Here is a 12,777-nt window from a genome sequence, read left to right as displayed (position 1 = left end):
CGTGTAGACTGGCCATTTTAACTATTCAAAAATGTTTTGTAAAATAGTAAAAAAAAGGCAAAGAAGTTTAGGGATAAGGGGTTTAGCGGTGATGAAAATGGAGCCCCTAGTGTCACATGGTGTATACTCCATCCAGGGCTCTTTCCTGTCTCTGTGCACATAACCGAGCCGAGGAAGCCAGACGCGCCGAGCACTTTAGTGTTGCCAACTTACGGCGGGGCTCCACCGGACGCGTGCGTGCGCGAGTCAAAAAACGAACCGGGCAATTTTAAAGCAGTCACGCAACGCAACGCAGGCAGTGGAGCCACCCGCGGATTTGAGGCTGAGAGAGGGAAAATGAAGAAAAAGGAGGGTTTTATCTCTGGCGCCTGTGAATCCCCAATTCACCAGAAAAAGTTGCTACATTTCTCGCCAGAAGCTTTTCACTAATTCAGTCGCTAGGGGGGTCTGGAAAGAAGCTAAATATGGCGACAAATACGCTAAGTTGGCAACACTGTATGGAAGATGTTTCTAAACATTCTATTACTAGTTTGAGCACTTGAAATACTCTTTAATCTTAAAATAACAAATATCCTAATCTTAAAATAACCGAAAATAGACAATCTATAAGCTCACAACACGTGACAGTGTGAGATGCTATTGTGGAATCCAAATGACTGAAATCGTTCGTGGCCGGCGACTGAGAACTTTAATCCACGTGTACTTACATTCCAATCTAGCGAGGTAACGTCTTTGTTGCTGGGGACGTCCTGTCCTCCCTCCCGTATGCAGTGTCTCAGGACCAGCTGTGTGGAGCTGCTCGAACTGTTTTCACTCAGATTCCAGATACGAGCCGTCGAGTCCCCGGACCTGAGAACAGACAATTTGCAATTTAGGCATTTGGCAGCGCTCTTAAAGGTATATTCAGTGATTTCACTTAATTCAAATATCACGTATTTTTTCTTATTTTTTGGATAATCCTCCCTACTATAAAGTGCGCTGACCATATAAGGAGTTCCTCCCTGTCCCCAGTTAACCCCTGGGGTCAAAAAACCCTAGTTTCGGTTTGGGCTTTGGGTGGCAAAGCCTTCATCCAATCAGGATGAGAGGGGCCTTCCTCCAATCATGATCGAGTGGGGCGGACCTTGGTGCACGTGCTGTTGGTCTGTTGTACTTCCCCCACTGTAGAGCGCGTGCATGTGCACATCTTGTTACCGGGTGGACCGGGTTTTTTTCCCAAATCACTGAATGCTCCTTTAATCCAGAGCGATTTACAGTAAACAAGAACAACAGAGACACACGTAGTAAATAAGTGGGAGGGAAAGACTTCACTCACCCGGATGCCAGCAAATCGCTGACGGGGTTCCATGCGCAGATGAAGACCTCGGACTCGTGGCCTCTCAGAACCATGGCCTTGTTCTGGGGGATCTCCACGTCTCCATCTACCTCCATCAGGTCCGCATGGTTGTCTAGCAGGGAGTTGAAAGCACCAGTGAAAGGGAAAGAAACTGGAATTCAAATCATGGTTGTCTAGCAGGGAAGTGAAAGACCAGTGCAAGATAAATAAACTGGAATTCTTAAAAGGAACCCTGGCTAATAAGAGAAATATGCCTTAAATCATTATACTTGCCCTCTACAACTAAAATAAAAACAATATTTTATTTCTTTCATAAATAAAGAATCTTTCACTCAATAGGAACTGCTCCTGTTGCAAGTTGATGATGTCATATGTCTATATGGTCCAGCCCTATGGAATGTATGGAATGCATATGCTAATAAAAAAACAACTTAATACTTCCTAAGGATAATATGAGCGTCAAAGCAATATTTTAAATACTTTTTATTAGCATGTGCATTCCATTATATTCCATATCGCTGGACCACACATGGACATATGACATCATCAACTTGCGACAGGTTCAACACAATCAAAATTGTTCTTTTTTTCTTTTTTTTTATCCGCTTGCGCTGTCGTGACCCTCATGGGCAGACGTCTGCATTAATGGATGCCCGTCTGAAAGTACCAATTATCTGCGAGTGCATCTCTTGTTACTCCACTCACTAGCTAAGGCGTGTGCTCCGTTCTCTTCGCCGTTGGTGGTGGTGGTGTTCTCTCCGTTCTTGGGGTTGTTGACCGCCTGCATGCTGCCCCCGGTGGCCGAGGACGGCGTTGAAGCGGCCGCCTGCTGCTGGGCCATCTTGTCGCGGTAGGCCTGTTGCCGCGTCTGCACCACGTCCGGCATCACCGCGTCGATCAGCGACAGAGACTCGATGGGCCGCCCGTCGAACAGCGTGCCGTCCTGAAGAAGAGGGGGTTTAGGCCGGTTACAATATATCAGTGGTTCTCAAAAATGTTCCATGTCAAGGACCCCCCAAATTGACACTTGTCTGCGGACCCCCATTTGAAAAGATTATTTCAGGGACCCCCATAAGAGAAGATTTTCACGGCTCTAGCAGTGATTCGTAACAGCGATGTATTTTTCAAGGATCCTCAGTTTGACATGGCTACGGACCCCCATTTAATGGCATGTATATCTCTGGGACCCTAATTTATATAGTAAAATGAATGTTAATTTAACTCTGAGAGTGTACAAATGGAACCATTTATTACACTCTCTGAGTTACAGACCCATAAGGGTGAATTTGGTTCCATTTGTACACTCTCTGAGTTACAGACCCATAAGTGTGAATTTGGTTCCATTTTGTACACCGAGTTACAGACCCATAAGGGGGACGTTTTGGTTCCTAACTATCATTTAGCTGAGGACCCCCTGGAACTCCCTCAAGGACCCCTGAGAGATTTAATGACATACAGTATGCAACTTGGGCTGTCACGGTTACAAATGTAAGTTAACGATTCATTATCACACGAATAATTGTGATTAACGATTTATAATCGTGCTTTTGGCATTGCACATTGGAACATGTGAATAAAGAATACATTTGTATACGTTTGCCTTCTAAATCAAAACAATGCACAGGGAAGATATGACAAATAACAATTCATAATTTTTGAGTGGTGTAAACCACTCCTACAACTGGCTTTGTTAGTCTGTCTGTCTGTCTGTCTGTCTGTCTGTCTGTCTGTGCAAAACAATGAGCATGGTTGATGCTGATTGGTTGATGCTGATTTCATTACGTCAGACATTACGTCAGAACACAGCTGATCAGGCTATATAATACCTTACACCACTCAGTTCACACGGGTGTGATTTTTATACTTAAAAATGCTTAAAAAATACATAAAAACATAAATAGCTGATCTACAAGCTTGTAGATCTGCTATGTATGAAAACATTTCAACATGGAAACGATGACAAAATTAATAATGTTTTGTGACAGGCCTATACAACTGGAATTGTCTCCTGGGAAAGCCCAATACAAGGCTCTGAACATCTCCTCCAAGCGGCCAGTCCTTATAGAGCTTATAGAGGTATAGAGCACATTACACTGCTATTACACTTGGTTTATCCCTCTCCAAGAAGCGCTTGGTCAGTCCTTATAGAGGTACAATGTAGGCATTTAGCAGACACTATTAATCCAGAGTGATTTACAGTAAGGTATAGAACGTATTACACTGCTAGAACACTGGGTTTATCTCCTCTGAGCGTTAATGAGCATATTACAAGTTTATTTTAAAGCTGGTGTGAGTGGACTCGCCTGACTTCTAACCGGCTCCTTCCTGATGTGTTTCCTGTTCATTATGTTCCCTAAATGCATTTCCCCCTGACCTGTAATAAAGATCCGCTTTAGGAGCACATCAGCTCTGCTCTAAACCAGATTATCTATTCCTGCTGTAGTCAGGAAATATATGTATTCAAGTATATTTTTTATAGGACCTAACATTTTACCATTAACCCTTAGACAGATTACTACTGGAAAACACGTGGAGTTTTGCATTAGTCTTTTCTGCCCTGTACGTGATTTTCCGTAGTTCTCTTTTTTTATTAATACCAATATATTAATTCGGTCCGCACCTCTGTATATAGTATTGAGCATAAATATCAACTACATTTCCCAGAATTCCCGTGTCACGTGACACACGTGTATGCTTTCCTATTGGAAACTGACGCCCAGCCCCCAGTGAACAGGGGGGTTGGTTGACTCCTCCGAGGTGGGCACTGGAGGAAGAGTTTTTCAGCCAGGTTTGCAGTCGCCGCAAAAAAAACAATCTGAAAAATGATCCATCCGTGTCCAGTGGCATTCTCCAGTCCCAGACCGTTGGCCGGGCTGCAACATCCACCCTCGCGGATTACACGTGTGCAATGTTTTTTCTTCTCCCCACCGGAGTTACCACCAAGGCTGATGCCTTCGCTAAAAGGTAATTTTATTGTATTCGAAAATGCCCTAATATGACATGTCTAGTAAGACGATCCCTATATTTGGCCCGAGCCGACCTAGTGCTGATATCAGATAGATGTGGTAGAACCATATATGGATAGATCTAACTGGTTTAGTCATCGTGACATGCATAGTCGGAGAATATATAACAAGGGTCGGTACTATAGGTGATCGACTAGCCCTGGTCCAGTGCTTACAGCGAGTAGAACATCTGATCAAATGAATGTATTGTACTGTGTCTTTGTGGGCCGAATCGTGGCATCGTGGCATACAAATAGATGTTTGTATAATTAGTATCACGATAAAATAATATGGCGACGTTAGAATGACACCACCAATGAGTGATCGCGTGTAATGTAGCTGCCCAGCGTATATCCAGCACCATCACGTCACCACATTCCACTGGCTGTTGGCTAGTAGTAGTTGCTAACAAACACTGCACAAATGGTACTGGCTATTGGCCGGGCCACAAGCCCGGGCAATAGCCAGTACCAATGTTGCTGGATGATTGCGACGCAATGGTGCTGGATATACCCTGGGCAGCTAGCTACATTACCACCGATCACTCATTGGTGTTTCATTCTAACGTTGCCATATTATTTTATCGTGATACTACTTATACAAGCATCTATTTGTATTTGTCATGCCACGACTCGGCCCACAAAGACACTGCACAATAAAATCATTGATCGCCAGCAGCCGGGTAAAACGCCATGTAATAGTAGCGTGCACTGACTACAGCTAAAATGTTTATTTCTTTTTATATATTTAGAACTGGCATCAGATGAGGAGGAGGAGGAGGAGGATGAAGAGTCAAGACTGCGATGGCGTTCTCCGACACTGAACCGGATTCATTCATTCATTCATTTCAGGGGGGGCAGTTTTTGGGTGTTTTTTTTATTTAGCCTACTCACACATAACCTGACTCCGCCAGATGGGGCAGCAGAGAGTACACTGGGTTCCCCCCTCCTGCTCCCATCTGGGAACTCTCAGGCAGACTTGATGCCCGGCCACAAAACGGCCTGGCCAATCAGCAGCAGCTAGAAGCGAAGTTGCTCACAAAACGGCCTGGCCAATCAGCAGCAGCTAGTAGAAGCTAGAAGCTGCTGCTAGAAGTTGCTAGAAGCTGCTGCTGATTGGCCAGGCCGTTTTGTGGCCGGGCATCAAGTCTGCCTGAGAGTTCCCAGATGGGAGCAGGAGGGGGGAACACAGTGTACACTCTGCTGCCCCATATGGCGGAGTCAGGTTAACTCACACACACACACCGTCAAGGACTGGGTTTGGGGACATTTGGGAGGAGTAGCTCTGATCCATAGCTCTAAATGCGCATTTAGAGCTATGGATCAGAGCTAGGGGAGGAGTAACTGTTTTGTATGTAGGCCTATTTATTTTCTGTAATATTTATCATTTTATTATGTTAGTAGTCGTAAAAAATAAAAGACGCTTTTACAATGAGTTAGACCTGTCATGACTATTTTGTTCACTATTGTGAGGTTTATTGTATATGACTAAGCAAGTTTCAACTGTGATTTACTCTGTAACGGTAGATGGTAATAACTCAATTTCTTTTTTATAATACAGTATACATTCAAGTCTATATTTTGATACATATCATGGGCACCAAGTCATATCAAAACAATGTCCTTGGATGTGTTTTTTATCAAAACTGTGTTTCTTCATAACAGGTTTTTGAGATACATGCATGAATAGACAAGGTACTGGTAAGACTATGTAAACATGGTATATATCAAAATGTGCGTTAGAATGTCTAATTTTACCCCAAAAAAGAATTGAGTTTATATGATGTTCCAATTTCAGAGCTATGGGGACTTTTAGCTGGATAGGTCAGATTGATCATGACTGACCATGCTATTTATAGATGGCAAAATATCTACAGTGGTACATGTGAGAAACTTTTTATTTTATTTTAATTGAACTAGACAACTCACCCTTTAAAATGAGATATTGCATGGCTATGTATGCCCAGCAGAAAAAAAGTTATTTAGAAAATAAAACTTCAACCGGGCATAACTTTTTTTGGTTGTCCTAGAAACAGAAACAGTGTAAATGCAGGCTCTTTTAAATGGCTTCCAACACAAGAACTAAACATTTTATCAACTCAGTTCATTTTTTTCCTGGAAGCAGACAAGTCAAGCTTTCTCTGAAGGTCTTTCGTTGTCACACATTCACAACAGAGAATTTTCAATAAATCATTCAAAAACGCCATTCTGGCCATAGAGAAGTCTACCTACTATATAGAAATCCTTGAAACGCTCAAAGAGTTAAATGGTTTCTCATACCTCTGTTGGGATAAATCTTATCCAACAGAGATATAAAATATTCCCACGGATTATATAATAAATGTTGAAACAAAATGTGTTAAATAATAAATAAAAAACAATATTAATTCTAATTTCCAATCTGCCGACCCGATCGACACTGATACTAGCCGTTTCAAGAGAATCTTGAGTGCATTCTTTTTTATATTACCAGTATATCAAAAAGGGATTCCCCACAGCTAGAGAGGTGGGAGCACTGAAGCCAAAATATTCCTAGAATGTTTCATTCATTCATTCATTCATTCATTCATTCATTCATGTATGTATGAATGCACATAAACTCTTGTTCCTCCAATAAAACTATACTACCGGTAATTTAGTATGCATGAATTAATCGTTATTTATTCAGTCAAATTGTTTATACCTTCTTCAGAAAATACATTAACCCTTACCTGGTAGTAATGTGTTACTACCACCAGGAGATGGCGGTAATGCACCAATAGCTGTTTGCCAAACGGTTGCCCTCCAATTTCTAATCAGTAATGTAGAATTTGACCTACAAGTTCACAACGTGTCACGATGCAATGTGTTGTGAGCTTATAGGTCGGCTATTTTCACGACTTATTTTATAATAATGAAAAAGGAACGGTTGTGGATATACCAACATACCGATTTCCACCCGACAGCAACAATTTGTAATACAAAAATTCCACATCTTCACGAGCACATCATTCACCATCAGACACGTTCATCCTTATCACATGCTTTTTTGGTCAAAGCTAAACTCATTCTCCGCGCCGTTATCCTTTTCCACGGTGCTTCTTTTAATTATCCTCGTTTCCTTAGCCGCCTTCTCGGAGCTGCGTGGTTCTGATGTTAATAAACATTCTTTCCATCATCACCTATTGTCTCTATTTCACCCAGCAGCACCCTGCATATTTCTTGTTCAGCTGTTTCCTGTGTGCGTGTGTGCGTGTGCGTGCGCCGTGCGTGCGTGCGAGAATTCAGCCCCCCGCCTTCTCTTCCTCTTTCACTCTGCTTATAATCTCATCATTTCTCTCCTTCTGCGATAACGTTTTCCCTGAGATCCAGACTAGACTCACAGGCTTCTCATTTAGGAGGTTCCCATGCACCACAGTCCTGTCTGTCCTTCTCTAACGGAGGCCTAATCTCATGTCTCATGACCCCCGCCTGGTGAATGGGTGTGGAAGAGAGTCTCGATGGAAACCTCATTCTCTCGACAGAATCAACTGGAAATAACACGTTATGATTGAGTACAGTGTGTCTGTGTGTGTGTGTGTGTGTGTGTGTGTGTGTGTGTGTGTGTGTGTGTGTGTGTGTGTGTGTGTGTGTGTGTGTGTGTGTGTGTGTGTGCACACCACAATTATTACATAATCGTCTATTCACAATCATTTCAGATAATCGCCATTATTTTTTTGCAATAATAATCATAATTGTCAAAATGTTTAAAAAGCAGAAATAGCAGATCTACAAGCTTCACGGGTCACGTAGATCAGCTATCTCTGCTATTTTTTTTAATCAGTTTTAAAAGTTTAAAATTGTTAAATGTCAGTCATGTCTTTGTATATGTAAGTTACTTGTCATATCTACCCTGTGCAATTTTTGATTACGAAGACCTAAAGGCAATCTGAAAGCTCCAATTTCCAATGCCAAAAACACAATTAAATTGTGAACACCTTGGAGACCCGGGGCGGAGTTCTCCGTCAAGTTCAAGGTCATGGTCAAGTTCCCAAGCCGGAGATTGATAAATAGGACGGAGATTAATGATAACAAAACCGTTCGCATCGCTCTAGAGCCTAGGAGCGCTTGTTGCCCGATCCGATGACGTGTCAAAAAGTGACACGTCGAAAATGTCCCCTGCCTGTTATGCTGACGAAAACGAAAATCTTAAAACGATCATAACTCCCGATCTAAATCATCCCGTCTAATTCTGAAAAAATATCCTGCGTTTGACGGCCTTCCGCGGTCCAGTCGCTAGTCGCGATAGATTTATTATTACCTCCCGTTGTTGTCGATCGACTCTAGAGTGGTGTGGCTATTGTTAGCTGCTACACAGACATGCACACCAGCTTCCGGTGCGCCGGTAAAAGTGGTCCGTGTGCTATAAATGATGGGCACATGGATGAAATGGATTAAATAGTTCCGGGCCTCCAAGGTGTTAATGGCAATTATTTGTGTGACAATTATTAGGCAACTTAAATTTGTAATCGTGGTAGCCGTGCGTGCGTGCGTGCGTGCGTGCGTGCGTGCGTGCGTGCGTGCGTGCGTGCGTGCGTGCGTGCGTGCGTGCGTGCGTGAGTGCGCGTTGTCTAAGCACCTCGTTGATGCTGACTTCCGCCTCGACATACTGCAGGCCCTTCTGAATGATGCTGATGAGGGCAGCAGGGGGAACCAGAGCACCGTTGATGTTGGACTGGCTGATGTGGCTCTCTATGCCAAAGGTAAACGCTGAATGAGAAAACCCTGCAGAGACAGACGGGAGGGAACATGGAATGAAGGGATGGTGGAGTGGATTGAAGAAAGATATGTATGATTGATTGATTTTTCTTTATTTAAAGGAGCATTCAGTGATTTGGGTGATTTGGAAAAAACCCCGGTCCACCCCGGTAACAAGATGTGCACGTATACACGCTCTACAGTGGGGGAAGTACAACAGACCAATAGCACGTGCACCAAGGCCCGCCCCACTCAATCATGATTGGAGGAAGGCCCCTCTCATCCTGATTGGATGAAGGCTTTGCCACCCAAAGCCCAAACCGAAACTAGGGTTTTTTGACTCCAGGGGCTCACTGGGGACAGGGAGGAACTCCTTATATGGTCAGCACACTTTATAGTAGGGAGGATTATCCAAAAAATAAGAAAAAATAAGTGATATTTGTCAAGTGTCATGCTTCCAAGGAAGCCCAACCCCACACAGGACTTACAGGACACACTTACTTTCATTTTACATAAACAAAGACACTGAACCCACATGGCAGTTTACAATGATCAAATGAATAACCAACTAACGACACCCAATCTTCATACATGGCAGATTACATAATTATAATTATACAACGTAAAATAAAATACAACATTGTGCCTGTAATATACATCAGGATTGATGTGATCCTAATTATTATTATGATTGTGATTGATCAAACACGTGACGCGCTGTAAGCTTGTATATCAGTATACGGTACGTGTCGTGCTGTAAGCTTGTATATCAGTTGTCTTCCATGAAAAATATTTCGATGCGATGTTAAACTCTGCATGGCTCATTTCCATGCGTCACAGTCAGGGACCCTGCTGACGATTTGGTGGTCCACTGCCTGGTTACCCTTTCTACTGCATATAACAGCGCTGCATGATCTCCTGCAGATCGGCTATTTTGCCGTTTGTGAGGACGCACACATGGGCGCGCGTTATTACGCGGCGGAGCCGCGGATAAAATTGTTATTATGATAGCCGGCTTGGCTTTTTTGGCACATTTTATGCCCCCCTCGGCGTGCGTATTGTGCGTGCGTGAGAAATGAGAGGTGTGGCGTGGTGCGTGGTAAAAGGTCAAATTGCGTGACTCTCACTCTCAAAGCGTGAGACTTGGCAGCCCTGCGTTCATCCATGTTGAATGCGTGTGACAACATGTGTGTGCGTCTTGCCGTCTTCAAGCAGGCCAGGCAGCAGATCACAACTCCGCCCCCCTATTATCTGAGAGTGGAGCGCAGCCCTGTTGTTCTGTTCTCAACTGCGCATTATTTAATTTGTAGCGAGTAACGAGGTGTCAGATTTTAAATATAGCGGATTAAAAGTACGATTTTTTCCTTGTAAATGTAACGAAGTAAAAGTAAAAATACAGCAAAAGAAAAGTAGTCAATAAAAGTACAAATTCTCCAAACTTGTACTTAAGTAAAGTAACGAAGTATTTGTACTTCGTTTTTGTCCACCACTGATCAGTATACGGTACGTGTCGTGCTGTAAGCTTGTAGATCAGGCTATTCTTGATCGAGAGATGTGGCGTAGAGGGAAGGATTGAAAGGGAGCACCCAGATGCTTATGAGATAAGCAGTGATCCCTGACAGTTGAGTTTGTGTGCGTGTGCGTGCGTGTGCGTGTGCGTGTGTGTGCAATACCTGACTCCTGTAGATATCTGTAGACCAGGAAGTTGACCTCATCACTGCTGATGCTCATCTTTACTCCTATTACACCATGAGGTCAGCCCACACACACACCTGGCCTGGGTGTGGGGGAGGGAGGGGGAGAGAGAGAGAGAGAGAGAGAGAGAGAGAGAGAGAGAGAGAGAGAGAGAGAGAGAGGCATCATGAGGACAAGGAAGTCTTTAACGTAATACTGTGTGTGTGTGTGTGTGTGTGTGTGTGTGTGTGTGTGTGTGTGTGTGTGTGTGTGTGTGTGTGTGTGTGTGTGTGTGTGTGTGTGTGTATATATATATATATATATATATATATAACCTATTACAAGTTACTTAAAAAAAGTAATATTATTACTTTACATATTACTCCCTGCCAAAAGTAACTAGTTACTTATTACTTTACGTTTTTTCCCCCTCATCCCAGTAATTGCATCTTTTGTCCCCAAAAGTCTAACACTACCCAGTTTGTTCCTGGCGGTTTAAGGCCCGCCCTTCCGCATCCGATAATAATTATCGGATAATATCATCAGATAATTCACACGTACAGACATGTCCATAGCGTTTGCGTATCCGCTCTAGAGTCTAGATCTAGACCAAAGCAACTCCATCCCAACCCAGTCTACCATTAATAAACACTCAAGCCCACAGTACCACCAAGACTCATGAAAATAGTATAGAGTAGTTACTTTAGGAAAATAGCAACATATTAGTAATATTATTACTCAAAATGTGTAAGTAATTGGTTATATTACTAGTTACCGAAAAAAAAAAAAAGGTATTAATATTACCTTAAGTAATACGTTACTTTTGTTACTTTCCTACACTTTAAACTAAAACAAAAGACTGACTGACTGATTGACTGGCAAATGTTTCACAACACCCATTCCATGAATGTCAACCCTTTTCTGAACATAGTCTCTATCGAAAGTGGACATGATCCGTCTTTCACGTGAACTGCCGTAAACCGTAAGAGGAAATGCACCATGTTTCCTTTATGTCCCGGAACTACCGCGTTAGTAACAAAAGGCCATTTAATCTGTTTGGATTTGAAGATGGAAAAGCAACGGCCAAAAAAAGACCACAGCTTCCGGGAAATAATACTCCAACAGGAAACGATCCGAAGCTAAAACAATTAAACGTGTAGAGACCCTTATTTAGAAGGCCAACGGGGCCCGCACCATGAACCGGAAGTACATAAACGCTGAGTAAAGTGACGGGTAATTGTATTTTCTTTCATCCAGAAAATACATTTTGCAATGGTCCATGAATAAAGCTTGTTTTGACCAAAAATGCAATATGTGAAAAGCAATCCGAGATAAATGCATTTTAGTGAATCTATTTACGCTGAGGTGGACGGAGACGGACCAATCAAAAACTTCCGGTTTTATCGGTTTCCTAGCAACCTAGAGCCAGTCATACGTTGCCGCACAACAAGCCACACGCAACTGGTCTAATGGGGCACATCTCAAAAATATAAAATGCTGGAAAAGTATACAAAAATGCTGATAAATTCCACAAGGCACGGATTGGCACCGAAAATCGGACCTGGCATGAGTGGTCTTCACCAGCAAGGACTATTTATTTGTATTAATGTTTCTTTTTGTCTTGGCTCAGCCCCATGACTGCCCAGCCCTTTTGGTATTTGCCAGAATTGCCAGACCGTCCAATCCGGGCCTGAATTCCGCTTTCTGACTAAATGACTATTTGCAGGCTATATAAGCTTATAAACTACTAAAATAAACCAAAATAAAGGATCATTAACTAGTCAGGTTTTCCAGCACCAAAGGGTAGTTTCTACTAATGAAGCAACACTCATTCAAACAACTAAGAATCACTGCTCTCAAACCTTCTTATGGCCACAGAGCCACGTCCAAAGGAAAAGCATTACTACACAGTACAGCCTATTGCAACCCAGTGTCTACAGAACCCCCTCTGTCACACAAACATACATTCTATACATGTAAGCACTGTGTGTGTGTGTGTGTGTGTGTGTGTGTGTGTGTGTGTGTGTGTGTGTGTGTGTGTGTGTGT

General features: G+C 42.8%; 1 protein-coding gene across 5 annotated transcripts in view; it reads right to left on the bottom strand.

Annotated features, from left to right (window-relative positions):
* Positions 1-12,777, bottom strand: part of LOC306926779 (F-box-like/WD repeat-containing protein TBL1XR1) — a 59,889-nt gene that overhangs the window by 9,309 nt on the left and 37,803 nt on the right. For 2 of the 5 annotated variants that reach the window (XM_079506212.1, XM_079506210.1), the window contains 5 exons: positions 10,730-10,833; positions 8,938-9,083; positions 2,042-2,279; positions 1,316-1,487; positions 708-849 (listed from right to left, as the gene is read on the bottom strand). In XM_079506212.1, coding sequence (XP_079362338.1) covers positions 708-849; positions 1,316-1,487; positions 2,042-2,279; positions 8,938-9,083; positions 10,730-10,787 — 756 coding nt within the window. In that variant the 5' untranslated portion in view covers positions 10,788-10,833. The remainder of the gene's footprint in view (positions 1-707; positions 850-1,315; positions 1,488-2,041; positions 2,280-8,937; positions 9,084-10,729; positions 10,834-12,777) is intronic. The other 3 variants (XM_079506213.1, XM_079506214.1, XM_079506211.1) reach the window with 3 other exon arrangements.

This window comes from Electrona antarctica (genome assembly GCF_951216825.1).
Source record: "Electrona antarctica genome assembly, chromosome: 7".
Classification (NCBI taxonomy): domain Eukaryota; kingdom Metazoa; phylum Chordata; class Actinopteri; order Myctophiformes; family Myctophidae; genus Electrona; species Electrona antarctica.
Note: the sequence above shows the minus strand (reverse complement) of the source record. Positions and strands in the feature narration are given on the sequence as shown.